At 51.0% G+C, this 22022-nt stretch overlaps 1 protein-coding gene across 12 annotated transcripts in view; it reads left to right on the top strand.

The window, feature by feature from the left end:
• Positions 1–22022, top strand: part of ATG4B (autophagy related 4B cysteine peptidase) — a 31313-nt gene that overhangs the window by 1035 nt on the left and 8256 nt on the right. For 4 of the 12 annotated variants that reach the window (XM_065526412.2, XM_005574890.5, XM_045368138.3 and 1 more), the window contains exons 2-7: positions 11978–12079; positions 12235–12306; positions 14450–14548; positions 15473–15574; positions 16233–16305; positions 19735–19814. In XM_065526412.2, coding sequence (XP_065382484.1) covers positions 14488–14548; positions 15473–15574; positions 16233–16305; positions 19735–19814 — 316 coding nt within the window. In that variant the 5' untranslated portion in view covers positions 11978–12079; positions 12235–12306; positions 14450–14487. Of the gene's footprint in view, positions 1–4765; positions 4892–11977; positions 12080–12234; positions 12307–13309; positions 14318–14449; positions 14549–15472; positions 15575–16232; positions 16306–19734; positions 19815–22022 lie in introns of all 12 variants that reach the window. The other 8 variants (XM_074010832.1, XM_074010830.1, XM_005574891.5 and 5 more) reach the window with 6 other exon arrangements.

Consider the following 22022-nt stretch of genomic DNA (forward strand, 5'->3'; position numbering starts at 1 on the left):
TATCTGTTTAAATCATTTGAAGCTGGCCGGGCGCGGTGGCTCAAGCCTGTAATCCCAGCACTTTGGGAGGCCGAGGCGGGCGGATCACAAGGTCAGGAGATCGAGACCACAGTGAAACCCCGTCTCTACTAAAAAAACAAAAAAAAAAAATTAGCCGGGCGTGGTGGCGGGCGCCTGTAGTCCCAGCTACTCAGGAGGCTGAGGCAGGAGAATGGCGGGAACCCGGGAGGCGGAGCTTGCAGTGAGCCGAGATCGCGCCACTGCACTCCAGCCTGGGCGACAGAGCGAGACTCCGTCTCAAAAAAAATAAAAAATAAAAAAAAAATAAATCATTTGAAGCTGCTCCCCGCTTAAATGTGGTAGGTGGTTGGAGGAAACAGGAGCCCTGACTCCCTAAGGAGCATGTGTATCTTGTGAAGTTTGTGTTTTAGAATAACTGTCAGACACGGTTGTACTATTCGCAGCTGTGTGCTATTTGTTGTTTACTATTTTACAACTGTTGTATTATATCTTATTAGGTATTATTGTTTGTGATGCAGGATTTTTCTCAGCCACTTTGCCAGCCAGAGACCTCCAGCTGGCGAGGCCCCTGCCCAGGCCTTGCCTGGGTCCGGGCTCGCCGCAGGAGATGCCCTGTCTACTTGGCCCACCGGGTGGCACCTGGTTTGCACTCTGGCACGGATACCATGGCCGCCATGACTTCATGCTCAGCCCCTGGCGGGAGTGGGTGTGTGGGTGAGTGAGTGCCGGGTCCCGCCAGCTGTTTCAAGTGCAGACACCAGAGTGGGATCTGCAGAGCTTACAGCTAGACGTGTGGCAAGCAACTCCCACAGTGGACTCCAGCATCCAGACAAGGGGGCAGTGGATTCTGGTGTCCAGACAAGGGGAAGGTAGTGGCGCCCAAGCAGGGATGCTTGCAACCCTGAAGCCTAAGAGAGGGTGTTGCAAAGTGTCAACAGCCCTGTCACTCCCATTGCCCTGCTCCAGGCTATAGCTCTGGGGCTACCTCCATCCCCCCAGCTGCTTCCCGTTGCTGTGGGCTGTCACGTGGGGCGACTGCCCTTTCCCAGCAGAGGGCCGAGGGCCATAGTGTTACAGCTTTCTTTGTACCTGCATTCATTGGGTCCTTAGTTCTTGTCCCACGTCCAAGAAGAATGAGATTATACCGACAATCGAAGAGTGAGGAGGGTGGAGAATAGTTTTATTGAGTGATGAAACAGCTCTCAGCAGAAAGGGGACTCAAGGGTGGTCTTCCACCCAAAGTCAGGTGGTCTCCCTTGGTGTGGCTGGGTCCAGGGCTTTTATGGGCTCAGAATGGGGAGTGTGTGCTGATTTGCTTGTGAGTATGCAAAAAAGGCTAAAACAAAGTCACCACTCAAAGATGGGCACAACAGTGTAATAAACCAATTAGAGAAGGGTAAGTATATGTAAAATAGGTGAAGGGTGGGGATTAATTAGAGGAAAGCGCACCAAACAGGAAGAGAGGTTTGCAGTCCAGTCTGTGGATTTATCGGAGACTTGTTGCTTGGCTTTCAGGCTTTAAACTGTGGCTTGAAGGTTGGGTTTCACTGGTGACTCGCCCCTCTCTGCCTAGGATTTGTCTCCCCCCTGCCTCTATCATTTCGATACCTTGACACTGGAGTATCATATGAGAGACTTGGTTAAGGTCAAAAACAGAGTTCAGGGTCGATCACATGACCTAAAATATGAAAATCATCATGTTCAAGTTAGGAGAACAGTTATGTTGTTACATGATGATAGTTTATTTTTGTCTTTTATTTTCTCTTGACTACCATATTGACACGATGATACTTTAATAGGACACGGGATGCTGCTGCATGCGGAATCAGAGTAGGAAAGTCGCTTGCATTTAAAGGTCTCTGTTTATGCTGATAAAAACATTTATGATGTTTGTAGGATATCATGGGGAATTTTCCTTCTTACTTGATGCTATATTTCCTTTCAGGGATGATTAATGATCTGCCCTCCTCTGATCTCTAGAGTTCTTGAAGATTCTGCCTTCCTTGACCATGTGTAATACAGTTTCTGTTTGTTCTGATAGTCATTCATTCAATACACTGTTTATTACTGACTGTCAGGTATGTGTTAGGCATTGTTCTAGACGCTAGGACTAGAGAAGTAACAACATAGATGAAAACCATTGCCCTGGGGTAACTAACGTTCTACACATGAGACCAGCATTAGCAGCGAAGTGCGTGGCTCCTGGGGGACAGTGACTTGGACCGAGGATGAGGAGGATCAGAATTGTAGCCAGGATGGCCAGGAAGGGTCTCACTCTGAAGGTGAAGTTTTGACCAAGCCTCAAGCAGTGTAGGAGGAAGGGCAGGTAGGAAGAGCCTGGTGTGGCTAGGGTGCAGCGGGTGGTGGAGGGAAAAGCAGGAGCTGAGGATAAAGAGGTGACTTAGGTTCAGTAGTGGTGCCTTGCCAGGTCATAGTGAGGACTTCAGTGTTTATTCTGAATAGGATGGCAACCCTTCGGAAGGTTTTGTTCAAGAGGAGGAGTAACATGATAGACTGTTTAACAGGCTTGCTCTGGCATCTCTTTTGAGAATGTACTGCAGAGGGGCAAGGGCAGAGGCAAGGATTCCAGCTAAGAGACTGTTGAACAAGCTAGCAAGGAGATGCCAGTGGCTTAGTTCACGGTGGGTAAGAGGTTGACTTCTGCATGTGTTTTGGAGGTTGAGACAATAGAATTCGTTTATAGATTGGAAGTTGGGAGAGGGATGGGTAGAGAGGGAGGAGTTAAGATGTCCCCAGAGTGTATGACCTGAGCTAAGAAACTCAGATGGGGAAGACTTGGGGAGGTCCTGCCTGGTGGGAAGCTTTCTGTTGTGAGTTTGGATTTATGTGTGTTGAATGTGAGGTGCCTGTTAGACATCCTTGTAGCAATGTCCAGTGGGCTTTTGGGTCTACAGGTTTGGAGCTAAAAGAATAAGCCTGGGCTGGAGGTAGACTGGAGGTCACATCAGGTGAGGTTACCCAGGGTCTGAATGTGGGTGGGAAAGAAAAGAGGCCAAGGGCCTCTGCGGGTATGGGGAGGTCCAGGAGGTGGCAGGCAGACCACAGTGTGGCTGTGTTCTCCACCAGTTCCAGCACTGTCCCTAAAAGCACGCTCCCTATTCAGAGGACTGGCAGGTGCCAGCACTTTAATAGCCAGACTGCCATTCTTTGAGGACAGAGCTGGTATCTTGTGCTTGCATCACTTGTGTCTGGCATGTGGTTGGTAAAAAAAAAAAAAAAAACAACTTGAATTAATGATAACCTACACATTCTCCTATTATAAAAACTTCCAGTGTGTAGAGTTTAACATAAATCCTGTATGTTAGCGTGACATGTAATGAATGCAGAGGCTGCTGGGGAGTGGGTTTGAATGTGCACGTTCTGCCCAGTGTGTGCACTGAAACTGTTTTCTAGTTTTCTGATGTAGCTAAATTTGGAGTTCTTTTCTCTCTTTCTCTATTTTCATTCAGGGCTGAACTACTAGCATTCTCATGTAAACTCTTGGGGATTTTAAAAAGAGTAATCGTATGCAAACTTATCTTAAAGCTAACAGTTTTCTAAAGGAAAAGAAGAACGCTTTGTTGAATTTATAAAATATAAATCTTTTGGAAAATAACTTCTAAGTGTTTTAGGAAGATTTCTTCGAAATGAAGTGCTTTACAGCAAGCTCTTAAATTTACTTGTATGTTTTTTGTAGTTCTCCCTGGTTGAATGAAGTGTAATTGGTACTAAATGGAGAGAAGTTGGTTAAATTCATTGAGTCCAATTCCCGACATTTCTGCCTGTCAGATTAATAATATTAAGTCACATTTTTTTCTAATGGAATTACTATGTTATTAAAATGCCATCTGCCTTCTTCTGCTTGTGATCGCAGAAGTCCCAGGGAAGAGGTGTGGAAAATCATGTGTCTGGGATCCAGCTGACCAAATGGGAGAACTGCTTCTAAGGGGGACTCTTTCTTAAAGTGTACAGTATCTCTCCGTCTTTTTTTTTTTTTTTTTTCCAGATGGAGTCTCACTGTCGCCCAGACTGGCTGGAGTGCTGTGGCTATATCTTGGCTCACTGCGGCCTCTGCCTCCTGGGTTCAAGAGATTCTCCTGCCTCAGCCTCCCGAGTAGCTGGGATTACAGTTGTGCACCACCATGCCTGGCTAATTTTTAAAATATTTTTAGTAGAGATGGGGTTTCACCATGTTGGCCAGGCTGTTCTCGAACTACTGACCTCAAGTGATCTGCCCACCTCGGCCTCCCAAAGTGCTGGGATTACAGGCGTGAGCCACCACACCCGGCCTACCTCTTCATCTTGTTCCTCCTGTGTGTCATCTTATTTTGATTTTTTTGAGGCAGGGTCTCACTTCATCGCCCAGACTGGAGTACAGTGTGGCAGCCACAGCTCATTGCAGCCTTGGTCTCCTGGGCTCAAATGATCTTCTTGCCTCACGTTCCTCAGTAGCTAAAACTACAGGTGTCCACGCCTAGCTAATTTTTTTTTTTTTTTTTAAAGAGAGACAGGATCTCCCTGTGTTGTCCAAGCTGGTCTCAAACTCCTGGGCTTAAGTGATCCTCTCATCTTGGCCTCTTAACGTGCTGGGATTACAGGCATGAGCCACCGCACCTGACCTTGCATGTTATCTAATTTCAAATTAAAATCCTTACCTGGGAGTCTGGAGATGGGTGTGTGTGTGTGTGTGTGTGTGTGTGTGTGTGTATGTATATATATATATTTTTTTTTCTCTGTCATCCAGGCTGGAGGGCAGTGGCGTGATCTCGGCTCACTGCAACAGGGTTTTGCCATGTTGGCCAGGCTGGTCTTGAAGCCCTGACCTCAGGCAGTCCACCCACCTCGACCTCCTAAAGTTCTGGGATTACAGGTATGAGCCACTGTGCCCGGCCAATGGGTATTTTTTTCGAAGCTTGACTCCTTTTCTGTCAGGGGCTGCATGAATTACCTTATAAATCACATGACACAGCATGTGAAGATGGTGGAATTATGACGGGCTGTGAAATAAGGCAAGGAAACCTCTCCGTGGAGAATCGCTGAGGCAGCTGGCCTGAGGCCTAAGTGGATCTCATTCATCTGAGAGTCAGTGAAGGAGCCTGGCCAGGCGTGGTGGCTCACACTTGTAGTCCCAGCACTTTGGGAGACTGAGGTGGGTGGATCACTGGAGCCCAGGAGTTCGAGACCAGCCTGGTTAACATAGCAAAACCCCACCTCTACAAAAAAATACAAAAATTAGGCATGATGGTGCATGCCTGTAGTCCCAGCTACTCAGGAGGCTGAGGTGGGAGGATCCCTTGAGGCTGGGAGGGGGAGGTTGCAGTGAGCTGAGATCACACCACTGCACTCAAGCTTGGGTGACAGAGCCAGACCCTGTGTCAAAAAAAAGAAGGAACGTTTGAGAATGGAATCATCGTGTTGGTCGATCTAAATGTTAGTGATTGTGAGCGTTTTGCACCCATTGTGGGTTCTCACCCCACTGGGAAAACTGGTGGCTGTGCCCCATTTCGTGGGTGAGGAGACTGATGTTGGAAGAAGTCCAGGCTTGTGTCTGTCCTGTAGCTATCGAGCAGGCTCTCAGACTCCAGAAACAAACCTCAGTAGAAATCAGAGGTATTGGTCAGGCGCGGAGGCTCACACCTGTAATCCCAGCACTTTGGGAGACTGAGGTAGGCTGATCATCTGAGATGAGGAGTTCGAGACCAGCCTGACCAACATGGCAGAAACCCATCTCTACTAAAAATACAAAATTAGCCAGGCGTGAAGGCACATGCCTGTAATCCCAGCTACTTGGGAGGCTGAGGCGGGAAAAGTGCTTGAACCCGGGAGGTGGAGGTTGCAGTGAGCCAAGATTGTGCCATTGCACTCCAGCCCGGGTGATAAGAGCAAAACTCCATCTCAAAAAAAAAAAAAAAAAAAGAAATTAGAAGTGTTAATTCTAAAAAAGTTCTCCTTCCTCCATTATAAAGTAGGATCTGGAAGGTCATAGAGGTCTCTGTACCATTCTGATGCCTCAGTCCTTCCTCCATCATAAAGTAAGATCTGGAAGGTCAGGGAGCGGTCTGTACTGTTCCAGATGCCTCAGTCCACGGCTCCTTGTTGTGTCTTCCTCTTCAGCTGGAGCTGTGAGGGTGTCCAGGAGGAGTGAGTTCTGCCCGGAGGGCCTGCCTAGCGCATTCCCTCCTGTCCTCCATGAGAGGGACAACGTGGGCCCCCCCAGAGTACAGGGAAGCCGTCCTCATAACTGAAGGGATGCGAGTCTGAGTCTTCGTTGGCTCTGTTGTAGGAATTGCTGCAGGTCTCTCTGGTCCTTGGAGCCAGCCCGTGAAGCGGGGCGGCAGGCTCTTGCTCTCGAAATGCCGTCACTCTCTCGGAGGAAGGTGTGTTATGTTGGATTCAGCGTTAATAGAGACTCACGTTTGGTTGGGTGTCTGTTGACCTTGTACTCTGCTGCACCTCTGCTTACATAATACGTCCATCCATGCCGGGTCTTGACTGCTCACCCGTTTCAGTGGTTTGAGAAGGCTGGCCTTGAGAGAGCGGTCGCTGCTCCTGTGTGGTTTAGAGCTCTTCCTGCACCTTGTCCGTCTCACAGCGAGGACATCAAGTCACAGGACGGTCACTTGCCTGGAAGGCTGCGTGGCTGCTCAGTGGTGGGCTCAGACTTCTGACTCCACAGCTGGTGCTCTGCTGTCAGGAACGTGCTCCAGGTGTGACGTGCGGACACTCCCCACTCGCAGCGTCCTCCACGGTACAGAGAGGAGGGCGCGGTGTGGTGGGAGAAGCAAGGGATCGTGTTTTCAGTGTGTCCGCAGCTAGTCCTAGGGGAATGTGTGACTCACTCCCAACAGAGGGCAGGATTCTGGGGAGGGCTGGAGTGCATTTCTCCAGACGGAGGAGCAGCGCAGCTTGGGGCACAGTGGTGTGGGAGCCCTCCTTAGGGACCCCATGGGTCATGTTTGCCGCGGCTGTGCTGCTCCTGTTCACCGCCAAGCACTGTGACTGCTCCTTGGTTTTGCTCCCCTCGGGTTTCCTGTCTCCTTGATGGTTTATGCAGTGAGGAATCTGAGGCCACACACCGGTAATTTTCCCAGTTACAGCTGGAGGTGTGGTGGTGTATTTGAACTTAATGGAACACCTCTTATTCTCTTCACTCTGAAGTTGGCTTCCTTGCCTATAAAGTTTACTAATAAATCTAAGAAATAAAACGACTTTGCATTTTACTGCTGCCGTGTTGAAAATCTCTCAACTTCACAGCTGCTCAGGCCTCGTTACCCTACTTTCAGAGGGAGCCTTTTTCCTTTTCTTCCTTATCTACTTCTCTCATTCCTTTATCATTTATATTTTTAATATGGGAAACTAGACATCCTGTTTCTCAGTTTCCAGATTCTGATACTACAGACTGCTATTGATTCAACAATATGGTCCTTTTCCCAATGACATACACCACATTCTTCTGAAATACAGATGGTTTCCAAACTACCATGGTTTGACTTACAGTTCTTTGGCTTTACGAGTGTGAAAGCAGTATGCATTCTACAGAAACCATACTTATGTTTTGAATTTTGGTCTTTTCCTGGGCCAGCAATATGCCCCCAGGTACTCTGGAGATGCCAGAGAGCTCCTCGTCAGCCAGTGATGAGGGGGGAATGACCCCTGCTCTACAGGGCACTGTGTGGCCAGGTGAGTTTGCCCAGTTGTAGGCTAAGGTAGGTGTTCTGAGCACATTTAAGGCAGGCCAGGCTACACTGTGATGTTAGGTAGGTTACATGTATTCAATTTTTTTTTTTTGAGATAGAGTTTCACTCTGCCACCCGGGCTGGAATGCAGTGGTGCGATCTCAGCTCACTGCAGCTACGCCTCCTGGGTTCAAGCGATTCTCCTGCCTCAGCCTCCTGAGTAGCTGGGACTATTGGCGCCTGCCACCACGCCCGGGTAATTTTTTGTGTTTTTAAAAGAGATGGGATTTCACCATGTTGACCAGGCCGGTCTGGAACTCCTGACCTCAGGTAATTCCTTGGCCTCCCAAAGTGCTGGGATTACAGGCGTGAGCCACTGTGCCTGGCCTCAGTGCATTTTTGACTTAAGTATTTTCAACTTACAATGGGTTTATTGGACATGATCCCATCCTGAGTTAAGGAACATCTGTAGTCTACAAAGAGATACTTGCCAAAGTGTTCATTTAGTTCTGCTGTACTTTAAATAAAAGATATGTGTATCTTTAGTTCAAAGCTGATGCCTTGGAACGGTCTCAAACATGAGAAGAATGTTCCAACAGCAAGATGGAATCATTGTCCTGCAGCGTTGAAATTAGACCAGTGGTGTTTGCATCCTTTTTCCTTGAGAATAAATTTTCTGGATTTTAGTCTATATACTGAATAAAGCCTAGAGGTCAAAGAATAGCAGGGACTTCTGAAGATTCAGGAGTGGCTTTAGAGAGATAGCGGGGACATCATGATGGTTTTCAGCTCTTTAAAAAGATAGGTGTGGGTCAGGTGCGATGGCTCACACCTGTAATCCCAGCACTTTGGGAGGCCAAGGCAAATGGGTCACTTGAGGTCAGGAGATCGAGACCATCCTGGCCAACATGGTGAAACCCTGTCTCTACCAAAAATACAAAAATTAGCCGGGCATGGTGGCAGGTGTCTGTAATCCCAGCTACTCGGGAAGCTGAGGCGGGAGAATTGCTTGAACCTGGAAGATGGAGGCTGCATGCAGCCAAGATCATGCCACTGCACTCCAGCCTGGGCAACACAGTGAGACTCCATCACAAAAAAAAAAAAAAGGCATGGACCTTAATTCATCCCAACTCAGTTTTTATAATCATGTGCAGAAACAAGTAACCTTATATATATAAAAAGGTGGGAGAGAATTTAAACTTGGACTTTATTTATTCACAGTCACCAAGCAGTTTGGTTGATACTGTCTCTGAAAGCATGGACAAGTGAAATGTGTAAGAGCAGAGCTCTTGGGGGCCAGGTGCAGTGGCTCATGCCTGTAATCCCAGCACTTCAGGAGGCTGAGGCGGGTGGATTGCTTGAGCCTAGGAGTTTGAGAGCAGCTTGACAACATCATGAGACCCCATCTCTACAAAAAATACAAAAATTAGCTGAGTGTGGTGGCACATGCCTGTAGTCTCAGCTGCTCAGGAGACTGAGACTGGAGGATTGATTGAGCTTGGGAGTTTGAGGCTGCAGCAAGCTGTGATTGCACCACTGTACTGCAGCCCGGGTGACCACATGAGACCCTGTCTCCGGAAAAAAAAAAAAAAGAAAGGAAAAAAAAAGAGCAGAGCTCTTGGACAAAGCCCTGCTGTGGAAAGCTTGCTTCATCTGGCTCCAGCCACTCCACAACGCCTGTCTTCTTGCTCAGGAAGCCACAGCACTGCTCTAGGAAAAGGGCAGAGAGGGGCCGGGGTCTCCCACAGCTGAGAATCCTTTAAACGATGCCCGTAGGGCCCTCTGCTGTGGATTTGGTAGTTCTGCCTGCACCGAGGGAGATGCTTGCAGGTACTTCCAAACCCTGTTTGGGAATTAGCTGCGCATACAATTCAGGCTTTTAGGTCTAATAAAATGTGTGTGCCTTTGACCCTGTGGTTCTGAGTCCTTGATGTTAATGACAGAGCTGACATTGGAGCCCTTCTGTCTGCCAGCCAGCACCTCATTGGAAGTGTTTCATGGAAACGTCACAGCCACATGCTGAGGCTGTCCTGTTATTATCCCATTTTATGGATGAGGGAACATTCACACCTAGTAGTTAAGTAAGTGGTCCAGGAAACTACAGTTTACCAGTACCCAAGCTGGGCTTTGACTTCTGACTGCCCCCTGCCTGTGTGCACAGCACAGAAGTACACACACGATGCTTTGTAGTATCAGCTTACGTGGAGATCTGTGTTTACGTAGAATGCCGTGGAAACCACGGGCATAGTATGATTTCACCTATGAACCTGCGCATAAAGACTCTGGAAGGAGTCATTGCTGGGCCACGAGGCTTCACGTGATTTGTGTATTTTTGTAGTCTTCAGTATTGTTTTATAATTAGCGTGTCATTCATCTCGAAGTGTGGGGTGGTTATCAAATAGTAAATTTAGATGTGGGAGAAATTTATAAGTGCTTGATTTTTAAAAGATTGCTGTGAAGTTGCTGGTGAAGGATGAGTGATCAGGCACCATCAGAGCTGGAGAGGCAGCAGATGAGAGTTGTGTGTTCCCGGTTGCCTGAAGAGTAGCTGGAGAGAGATGCCTCTGATGCCAGCCCAGCATACGCGATGTGCATCTCGTCACGTGGGTGTTTGGGCTGGTGCCTTGCTGCTGGCTGGCGCCTTCTTTTCAGGAACATTGTGGGACATGGGTATCCTCAGCCACAGTTTTGTGGACAGGAAGACCCTGGGCCTCTCTAGTTTCTTTTTTTTCTCCTTCTTTTTGAGATGGAGTTTCACTCTTGTCGCCCGGGCTGGAGTGCAGTGGCGCAATCTCAGGTCACTGCAGCCTCCACCTCTGGATTCAAGTGATTCTCCCGTCTCAGGCTCCCAAGTAGCTGGGATTACAGGCACCCGCCACCATGCCTGGCTAATTTTTGTACTTTTAGTAGAGACGGAGTTTCACCATACTGACCCAGGCTGGTCTCAAACTCCTGGCCTCAGGTGATCTGCCCACCTCAGCTTCCCAGAGTGCTGGGATTATAGGCGTGAGCCACTGCACCTGGCCTAGTTTCTTAACTGAAATAAAACAGAGTAAGATGGCGTGCAGGGCTCATTAGCGCAGCGGGTAAACACCATGACTCTGCAGCCAGCTGCCTCCTCAGAAAGTGGGGTGTTGCTGGCCGGGCACGGTGGCTCATGCCTGTCATCCCAGCACTTTGGGAGGCCGAGGCGGGCAGATCCATAGGTCAGAAGATCGAGACCATCCTGGCTAACATGGTGAAACCCCGTCTCTACTAAAAATACAAAAAATTAGCCGGGCGTGGTGGCGGGTGCCTGTGGTTCCAGCTACTCGGGAGGCTGAGGCAGAAGAATGGCGTGAACCCTGGAGGCAGAGTTTGCAGTGAGCGGAGATCACTGATGCCACTGCACTCCAGCCTGGGTGACAGAGCAAGACTCCATCTCAAAAAAAAAAAAAAAGAAAGTGGGGGTGTTGCCACATGGAAGTGGTGGCAGTGCTTTTCTGGTAGCATTGTTGGAATGAAAACAGGTTCAGTCCTTGATTACTAGGCTCTTTGTACCCAGGTACCTCTGGGGACCTGGCAGAGAGTTCGATCTCTCAGTGTCCAGGGGTGGACTTCCTACCTGGGAGTAGCACCGCATTCTTCTCCAGCACCTACTCCTAACCAGGAAATTGGGGTAGACCAGAACCCCTAGTCTTCCCAGCAACTCAGTGTTTCTTGCCCCAGAGCATGTGCCTTCATCACAGTGACTGAACATGCTGACAAGGTGCCATTTGGTAAACCTTAGGATGGCCATGAAAAATGACTCCTTATTCTGTTTCTTCTGTGGCTTCCCTTGTGAGCAAAGATGAAGGGGGTGGTTTCATTTTATTTTTGTCCTTTACGTTTTAAACATGTTTTAAGTCTAAAGTAAGTGCTCAAATCGGGTGGCTTTTTATTTTATTTTTTTGCTTTCTTGCCCCTCAGGTTGGCCCCTAGCTTGGCCTCACCCTCGTGTCAGCTGTTAGACACTGACTCAGTGGCTCAGAATATGAAAGGCTCAGGGAGTAGCATGCTGGCCCCCCCTCCCGTCCCCGTACCTTAGCGGAGCAGCTGCCCAGCAGGGCCTTCTGCACTTTCCCAAGAGTTTACTCCATCCATGGTGGGTGTCTTGGTACGCCCGAGATACGAGAGGGTGTGCTGCTGTTGCAAGAATTTACGATTGTTCTCTTCAGCACAGAAGTGCTATAAATGGTTCTTTTGATACTAGTTTATGAAATTATAAATGTCTGATAATTGTGCGTCTTTGGTTTCAACAGCCACTCTGACCTACGACACTCTCCGGTTTGCCGAGTATGAAGATTTTCCGGAGACCTCAGAGCCCGTTTGGATACTGGGTAGAAAATACAGCATTTTCACAGGTATCGGCTGTGCTGGAGCCCACCCTGGTCTGACCGCTTGGCCTGCAGAAGCATTTTGTGATCATTGTTCTCTGCTAACTCTGCCATAACATGTGACTTGCAAACTTAAGGCGTTGTGTGTGTGTGTGTTTTTTTTTCTTTTAAACAACCTCTAGAAAAGGACGAGATCTTGTCTGATGTGGCATCTAGACTTTGGTTTACATACAGGAAAAACTTTCCAGCCATTGGTAAGTACTCTGTTTTATTACAACACGGGACAAAATATACATGTTTTTAGGAAAGAGGAAAACTTACGCTTGTAGATTTGACTTCAATATGCCACGTGCTTCATTTGAATCTTCACAGCAATCCTGGTTAAATGAATTGGCCGAGGCCTCCCTTGTAGTAGTGGCAGAGCTAGAATCCACGGCCTGACTCCAGGCCAGTGTATTTTCAACTGCAAATCACAATTTATTCCTGCAGCTGGAAGTCAGTATCATGAGTCACGACCAACATTGTTTTAAATGTAGGACGGAATGGCATAGAAAACTGTGTGTCCGCCGTGGGCAGGCAGCATGTTGCTTCAGGGATTTTAGTTTTAGTTGCGTATTTGAATGTGTGTTCTGGGTCACAGCTCTGCAACGTGTTTCTTACTTAGGTCCAGAGTGTTTGGAAGCCATTCTCTGTAGCCCTCGTCTTTTTTAGTATTTTCCACACTTACCTGTGGGGAGATTTGAAGGGCCAGGTGAATGTGACATGTTTTTATGTAACACTAAAGTACGTTCTGTTAAAAGCCATTCATCAGTGTTGTATGCCCTGGAGCTGGAAGGAGATGGGGACTGGTTCTCAGCCTTGCTCTCACCAGCGGAGAACTGAGGCCGGAGGTGAGGGCTGGGCTGGCGTCACGCTTCCTCAGTGCCAGGTCAGGGTTTGGTCCCTCTTCTAGGGGTAGTTTCATTCTTGATCCTGAAGTGAGGTGGAAGTCAAATAGCCACAGTGGCTTGACGTTGGAGAACACTGACGCGTAGGGACATACGACAGTGTCTCCTTAGGTTGATATTTAATGACACACCTTGTCAGATGTACCCTGGGAATATTGATATTTAATGATAGATTTTAATGACACACCTTGTCAGATGTGCCCTGGGAATAACTGCTCGTTCCACAAGGGCTTGTTTTGCAGCTGCGCTGAACTTGCTCTCTGGGCGGCCTTGGATGCAGGTTTGCCCCCAGCCTCCATCTCCTTCACAGCCACCCTGCTGCGTGCTGGGAAGGAGAACAGGACTGGAGCGAAGCCTTTCTGGTTTGGCAGAGGCCCTGTGCAGGAGGTAGAAGCTGGGGATGAACCCTGCAGATGAAGCAGCCCTATTGCAGTCCTGAAGGTCAAGTGTGGTGTGTTTCCTTCTTAGCCCCACAGAGATGATTTTTTAAAATTATTAATTCATTTTTTTAATAGATGGAGTTTCGCCATGTTGCCCAGGCTGGACTTGAACTCCTGGGCTCAAGCAATTCTCCCTCAGCCTCCTGAGTGTCTGGGACTACAGGTGCACACCAGCACGCCTGGCTCTGAGATAAGTTTTTATCAGCAGTGGAGCGAGGGTGATCATGGGCACTGCTGATTGGGTTGTCGGTAGGTGACAGCCACCACTACCCCAAGACACAGGGTTTATCGTCCTTGCCAGTGCGTGGAGAAGCTGCCGGAAGCCCAAAGGTGGGCACAGGGCGAACCTTGTGGTCTGACCCCTGAATCTCTGCTTCTCACTGTGGTGTGCAGCCACCAGCCAGCCTCTTGCCTGCCACACAGGCGGCCCTCTCTGTTGTCACTGCTGTGCGGTGGCATTCCACTGGACCCCTGCTATGGACTGGCAGTGTTTCCCACGTGCCTGTCACATGCCGCGCGGTTCCATGGTGCATGTTGTCCATCTTTCTGGGCTCCAGGGAGTGGCTGTGAGGGAAGGGCCCAGGCACCGGTGCTGGAAGGGCTGAGTTGCCGCGCTTGTGGCCCTTCCGGTGCTCTCGGCAGCACTGGTTGTCATCAAACCTTTGAATTTCTGCCTTTCTGGTAATTGGAAAATGACTTGTCTTGTTTAACTTTGCATTTTCTGGATGACTTATGGGGGTCAGTGTCTTCATATGTTTGTCAGACCTTCTTTTTGCTCCGTGACTGACTTGTTCATGTGTTTTGCCCATTTTGAGGAGGTTGTCGGGACATTTCACTCTCCAGTAAATGTGGCCCTTGGTGTTACTGAGTCCTAAGAGGTGTGTGTTGCCCCAAGTGGAGCTGATGGATGAGGGAGTCGGTGCCTGTGGTGTGGGACTGACCCGCTGCCTCCTGCTAGTGGGCTGTGGGGCCATCTGGCCATAAGCACTTCTCTCTGTCTGCCATGACAGGGGGGACAGGCCCCACTTCGGACACAGGCTGGGGCTGCATGCTGCGGTGTGGACAGATGATCTTTGCCCAAGCCCTGGTGTGCCGGCACCTAGGCCGAGGTGAGTCACAGCCTTGGGGAGGGCGCATGGCCCGGTGTTCTCAGGAAGCAGAGGGGACTGTGGGGTCAGGGCTTTTTAGAGCAGGTCACAGGTAAACCACAAAGTAGAAATTGAGGTTTTCTTGAATAATGAGCCACTTGTTTTTATTGATTTAAAAAACTGACTTTAAAGAATGCTGATAAATCAGCAACATGGCAAGACCCCGTCTCTACAAAAAATATAAAAATTAGCCAGGCGTGGTGGCTCCTGCCTGTAGTCCCAGCTACTCAGGAGACTGATACGGAGAATTGCTGGAACCCGGGAGATGGAGGCTGCAGTGAGCTGAGATTGCGCCACTGCACTCCAGCCTCTGCAACAGAGTTAGACCCTATCTGGAAAAAAAAAAAAAAAAAAGATGAATGCTGATAAATGTTTTAAATTGCTGAAACTGTTTTCTCTACAGATTTGTTTTGATAACTTGGCATATACGTATTTGAAATCCTGGAGAACATGGGTTTTTACTTTTAAAAGATTCTGGTCGGGCATGGTGGCTCACGCCTGTAATCCCAATACTTTTTTTTGCCAAGACGGGTGACCTTGTGATCCAAGGTCAGGAGATCAAGACCATCCTGGCCAGCATGGTGAAACCCCATCTCTACTAAAAATACAAAAATGAGCTAGGCGTGGTGGCACACGCCTATGGTCCCAGCTACTTGGGAGGCTGAGGCAGGAGAACCGCTTGAACCCGGGAGGCGGAGGTTACAGTGAGCCGAGATTGCACCGCTGCACTCCAGCCTGGGTGAGAGAGCGAGACTCTGTTTCCAAAAAAAAAAAAGAAATTCTGAAAAAGGTTTGGATGCCATCTGTATCTTGAGTGAAAGTGAAGACTTGTTTCTTGTTTCTCATATTTACGGTAGAGCATACCTGTAATTTTTTTTCCAATAGATTGGAGGTGGACACAAAGGAAGAGGCAGCCAGACAGCTACTTCAGCGTCCTCAACGCATTCATCGACAGGAAAGACAGTTACTACTCCATTCACCAGATAGGTGGGAGGCTGCAGATTGTGCCAGGCCCCCCCCCCCCCGGGCTGTTTGGAGAGGGTGGAGTGGTCGGTGGAGTGGTCGGTTTCCCGTAAGAGATTTTCTGGTGTTGTGGGATGTGGAGCAAGAGGCTGTAAACCTGTAAACACTGCCTCTGACGGCCTGTGCACTGCTGTCACATCACCCCCGTGGCATCCCACGTCACCCCCGTCCCACCCCGGCCCAGACCCTGGGCCTTGGCCTTCCGGCTGTCCATGCGGCTTGCAGTGCCTGGTGCTCGGCACGGCCTGGGGAAATTGGCCTCACCCCATCAGTGAATGTGAATGCTCAGATTGGCGTGGAGCGAGTAAAGAGGAGCTGGCCTTTCTTGCAGGCAAGGCCGGCTTTTGAGCCTGTGTTTTCACTTAGAGAAGGAAGTGGTCCCCTCATTTCCGGCTTCTCCCCTTTTCTAAGTTCATAGCGAAGGACAGTCCCCGAGACCTTGTTTGTCCCTTTACGCCTCCCCCAATCTTGTTGGGGCATGCTTCCATCTGAGGCTGGGTAGGGTGCTGTCCAGGCCTTCCTGTGATGTCTCCTGGCACCATGTGCCACCAGAGGTCAGGGCTGGGGGCATTGGGATGGTCGGGGCGGGTGTGTCTCGCTAATCTGGATCTGTTCCCTGCAGCGCAAATGGGAGTTGGCGAAGGCAAGTCCATAGGCCAGTGGTACGGGCCGAACACTGTCGCCCAGGTCCTCAAGTATGTACTGAACTTCCATTGCCGGGCACGGGGCAGCAGGGATGTTCCCTGGGGGTTAAATTCTCCTTGAGTTTTTATGGCTACAGGAAATAAGGGGTCTCTAATTATTTACTTCAGGGCTCTCGGAAGGTTGCCCAGAGGTGACTATGCCAAGTGGTCTTGTGAATGGGAATTTATGTTTTCTAATAAAATGAACACCATAGTCCCTTGTTCTTTGTCTGCTGCATGGATCCACCTGTAATGGTGGCTTCTGATGGGGTGGGCTGCTGAAGCTGGTGGGCAGCTGAAGCTGGTCTGCAGCCATCTGTGCAGGTGCCGGGCCCTTCCACCTCTGCGGGCTTGTTGGAGGCTGCCCTCTGAGGGCCTTGCCACCTGCGTTTCTCACGTTACCCGGAGACTCCCTGCAGCCTCGGAGACTCCCTGTAGCCTCGCTCGCCTTCCCATGCACATCAGCGTCTGAAAGTGCTCTCTGCACCTGCTCCGCACCTGCTTCCTCTCGCGCCTCACTCGGCCCCATTGCATGCTTCCCTCTGCGGCTTCCCCGCTCCCGCCCCCCCGATTCCTCTGAGATGACCCTCCTGGCAGTTCCAGAAACTTGCCTGTGGTTTCAGCTTTGTGTCCACTCTTCATTCCTCTTGATCCATCCGGGGTCATTTGGTCTGATTCCAGGTGTCCCGGCATCCCAGCATTTTTGGGGAGGCTCTGGCCAGTTCCCCCAGGACCTGCCCCCTCAGGGTCTCCTCCCTACTGGTCCAAGGGCCAGTGTCTCCTCAGCCTGTCTTCAGCCATGGCTCGCTTGAAGCCTCTCCTTCTGCATCTGCCTGTTCTTTATCCCACTCGAGGTCCTCAGGCACCCCACGTTCCACGTTCCTGAAATGGCCCTGTCTCCCCTCACCCACAGCTCGCTCCTCAGCACGGCAGTCACTGCCTCCACCCAGCTTTTCTGTCAGGTTCCTTGGGGTCCTACCCAAGTCCATCTCTCCCACATCCCACGTCACCCCCGTCCCACGTCACCAGTCTGCTCCTCCGTCTCCTGGGCCCACCCTGTGTTTGGCGTGGCACCTGCTAAGTCCCCACTGCGTGCCCTTCAGAGTCCTCTGTCCAGCAGCTCCCCAGACCCCACTATACCCCCACTCACACTTCCTCTTGCTGCTGCCTGGAGTGGCCCCATCAAGTCAGTGCTGTTTCTCTGGAAACACCAGGCCACTCACCATGCTCACTGTTTCTCCTGGTTCCCTGCCCGCTCCCCACCAGCTCCTGCCTCTGTTGCTGGGTGATCCTCCCCAACCTGCAAGTGCTGCTGCACCCAAGCACACAGACGGCTTCCACAGTTACACCTGCAGGGCTGATTTGTCCCTGGACTCCAGGCTCAGGTCCAGCTGCTTATTCTGCATTTCCACCTGGGTGTCTGTGGTGCATGGTGACCTGACAGCCAGAGCTCGTGCTGGCCCCAGCCTGCTTCTCCCACAGTGGTCCTTCAGGTGTTCAAACCAAAATCTGGGATTGTTCTAGACCCCTCTTTCTTTTTGAGATGGAGTCTCGCTCTGTTGCCAGGCTGGAGTGCAGTGGCGTGATCTCAGCTCACTGCAACCTCTGCCTCCTGGGTTCAAGTGATTCTCCTGCTTCAGCCTCCCGAAGTACTGGGATTACAGGCGTGAGCCACCGCACCTGGCCGGGACTCCTCTTTCTTTTTTCTTTTTTTTTTTCGAGACAGAGGATAGCTCTGTAGCCCAGGCTGGAGTGCAGTGGCGCGATCTTGGGCTCACTGCTACCTCCGCCTCCTGGGTCCCGGTTCAGGCAGTTCTCCTGCCTTAGCCTCCCAAGTAGCTGGAATTACAGGCATGCACCACAATGCCCAGCTAATTTTTGTATTTTTAGTAGAGATGGGATTTCACCATGTTAGCCAGGCTGGTCTTGAACTCCTGACCTTGTGGTCCACCCGCCTCGTCCTCCCAGAGTGCTGGGATTACAGGCGTGAGTCACCAAACCCGGCCAGTTCCTCTTTCTTTCAATGGGCCGTTCAGAATATGTCCAGACTCTGACCAGCGTTCATCCTTTAACTCCCTGTGCTGGTCCAACCAAGCCCCATCTTCTTCCTTCTTGTTGATCTTCCTTCTCTCTTTGTCATCCTAGAGTCTCTTTAGCAAATAACAGCAGAGTCATCTGCATCAGACACATTGGCCACTGCTCTGCCCTGAACTGCCCTGGCACTTCGCTGCTGACTCAGGCGGGGTGCTCTACCCCACCTCCCTGGCATGACACCTTGTGCTCCGGGGACACCCCAGCCTCGGGGCCTTTGCACGTGTGGTCCCTGGCACTTGGACCCTGCTCCCCCCACACCTGCCTGGGTTGCGCCCCATGTCTGCGCAGGTACCCTTTGGCACCCAGGGGTAGCTACGTTAGTAGCGCCACTCCCCGTTGCCGCGTTACTGTTCTCTGCAGTGCCGACCACCGGCCCACGTAGCTGCTGCTTCCTTGTTTGCCCTTCGCCAGGTCAGCTTTGCCAGTGCCGCTGTGTCCCTTGTAGTGTGGATGCATCTTCAGCGCTGCAGCTGGGCCGGAGGTGGGAGGAGGAAGGTGGTGTGGGGGTGGGGCGGGGAAGCAAGCTGTCCTCCCATCTTCTGCACAGCAGCTGGGCTGGAGATGGGAGGAGGGAGGTGGTGGAGTCGGGGGTGGGGGTCAGACTGTCCTCCCAGTGTCCCCTTTGGGCTTGAGCATTGGGAGGGCCTGTGTGGCCATCCCAGTCCCGTGCTCCACCCCACCCAACTCCCCTCCACAGGTCTTCCATTCTGCTCCCAGGAGCACCAGGGCCTTGCTGCCTCGGGGCCTTTTCTGTTGTTTTACCTTTTGTTGAGGTCCTCTGACCCCACCTCCACCAGACCCGAGAGGAGATCAGAGTCCCATTAGATTTTGGCTGCAGAATCTGCTCTTCCTGCGGCCACGGTTCCTCCTCACTGGTGTGCACAGTCATGCTCCCCACTAAGCTGCAGGTTTCTCTGCAAGGACTCAGGTTCCTTGGTTGTCAGCTCAGCGTGTTTGGTGGAAGGGAGAGTAGAGCAGAGCATGAAGGTGCTGGGAGGCCTTGCTCAAAGTTGGCAAAACTCACAGTGTCTCAGAGCTGGGTTCATGTTCTAGTTCTTGCCTCTGTGCCAGTGAGACCAGGAAACCAGGCTGCTCAAAACCCTCTTGTGTGTGCTCTCTGTGGAGACTGGGGCAAGGGCAGGCCCCCTGGGCCTCAGGTGAGAAGAAGCAGATTTACTCTGGGCTTTCTTCCTGTCTGTGGCATTGGCTATGCCCCGGACTTTAGGAACCTTGGCCCTTCTCATCCAAGAAGCACCTCTAACGCGACACCGCTTCCCACAGCTGTCACTGCAAAGATGAGACGTCTTTGAATTGTACAAAAGCTTATGGTCATTCTGCTCTCTGTAGGAAGCTTGCTGTCTTCGACACGTGGAGCTCCTTGGCAGTCCACATAGCAATGGACAACACCGTTGTGATGGAGGAAATCAGTAAGTGGCTCAGGGTTTCTGTGGACAAGAAAGTTGAAATTATGGGCAGCACGTGCACTTCCTCGCCTGAGTCTCCACAGGAGCCTCGGCGAGTGTTGTCAGTCGCCCCGTGCCGTGCTGGAGCTCCGTGGGGCCTGCATGCCAAGCCAGATGCACGGTGGCCCCGCTGTCCTCTCCTGGTGGTCATACCAAGAGAGGAGCGCCCAGGCTCTCTGGAGGCCGAGACTGGGTATCTCAGGTCATGTTTTGTGTCTTGGTTACAAATCCTTTGTGAAGGCGTGCTGTACTCAGGCGCCCTCGTGTGGGAATTCTGGTGAAGTTCTGTTGCGTGCCTTGATGTGCCACAGATGCAGCAGCCCTCTGGCTGTACCATCTCGAAAGGCGTGTCGTGAAGGCAGAGCTCTTTTCAGCTTTCTGGAAGAAAGAAAGGTCTGCTGCAACCCTGAAGGAATCTAGGCGTGGCAGCGTTTACCTCTAGGAGGAAAACTGTGGCTCAGTTTTAACAAATGGGCTCATTGAGTGAGTTCCAAATTCATGTTTCACCTTCCATGATGTAGCCAAGCTGAGAACTCTTAAAAATGCCTCACCAGCCGGGCGCGGTGGCTCACGCCTGTAATCTCAGCACTTTGGGAGGCGGAGGCGGGTGGATCACGAGGTCAGGAGATCGAGACCATCCTGGCTAACACGGTGAAACCCCGTCTCTACTAAAAATACAAAAAATTAGCTGGGCGCGGTGGTGGGCGCCTGTAGTCCCAGCTACTCGGGAGGCTGAGGCAGGAGAATGGCGTGAACCCGGGAGGCGGAGCTTGCAGTGAGCCGAGATCGCGCCACTGCACTCCAGCCTGGGCGACAGAGCGAGACTCCGTCTCAAAAAAAAAAAAAAAGCCTCACCACCTTCTTTTACTCAGGGCCACCTTTTTCCCAAGGAAGTTCTCAAAACGCCCTCAATTCCAATTTTATTGAAGTTCTACAGGTACACTATTGCCTTGAATCCAGTTTTCCTTAAGAAAGAGCTCATTTAGGCCGGGCGCGGTGGCTCACACCTGTAATCCCAGCACCTTGGGAGGCCGAGGCGGGTGGATCATGAGGTCAGGAGTCCGAGACCAACCTGGCCAACATGGCAAAACCCCGTCTCTATTAAAAATAAAAAAACTAGCCGGGCATGGTGGTACGCGCCTATAGTCCCAGCTACTCGGGAAGCTGAGGCAGAAGAATCGCTTGAACCTGGGAGGCGGAGGTTGCAGTGAGCCTTGATCACGCCACTGCACTCCAGCCTGGCGACAGAGTGAGACTCCGTCTCAAAAAAAAAAAGAAGAGAAAGACCTCATTCAGAGTCCCAGATTCACGGTGGGAGTGGGTCCTGCCCTGTGACTGGGTGTGCCAGGTCACCGCACAGGCGTGTGCTGGGTCACAGACGCACCCCTTCCCTGCCTCTCTGTTTGATGCAGTGTGCCGCGTGTCACTGTCCGTCTTCACTGAATGTGCAGTGTGCCGCCTGTCACTGCCCATCTTTTGGATGCTTGATGGTCCCACCTTTGGCCAGTGGCCACCTCAGTCTGGCGATGTCTTTTGCTGTGTTGTGGCGTTTTTCTGGGTTAAGCAGATGCTGCAGGTGCCTCTGAACGTTCCCTGCCTAGCCCTGGAATCAGTCTGGCTCCTCTGAGTGGGGAGTGGTGCTGAGAAACCTCAGTCCAGGTGCCGGGCATGCTCCGTGCTCCTGGAGTGTCTTCCCCATCACTTCACCCTCCAGCTGATGAGTTCTCCGGACTCACGGGTGTATGTAGGTGGAAGGGGTGGGAGCAAGGAAAGAGGTTGCTGAGGAGGCCCGGAGGGAGCGGGTTCCGGCTGTGCTGGCACTAGCCAGGCTGGTGGGCTGCGCGGGTGTGGGCTGCGTGGGTACAGGCTGGCGGGCGGGTGCGGGCTGGTGGGTGGGTACGGGCTGGTGGGCTGCGCGGGTGCGGGCTGACTGGCTGCGCGGGTACAGGCTGGCGGGCGGGTACGGGCTGGCAGGCTGCAGGCACTTTTATTTCTGTGATTTTCCTCTGAAGTGCACATGGCTTTTTCTCGTACTGTTCTGTGTGTGTGCTTTATTTCACAATAAAACAAATTAAGTATGCATAGAAAATATGTCTTTTTTCTCTTGGTGGCAAGATTATGAAAAAATTTTCTTATGCTTTTCTATATTTTCCAAGTTTGAATTTCAGTGTA

Source organism: Macaca fascicularis, chromosome 12, assembly GCF_037993035.2.
Source record: "Macaca fascicularis isolate 582-1 chromosome 12, T2T-MFA8v1.1".
NCBI lineage: Eukaryota > Metazoa > Chordata > Mammalia > Primates > Cercopithecidae > Macaca > Macaca fascicularis.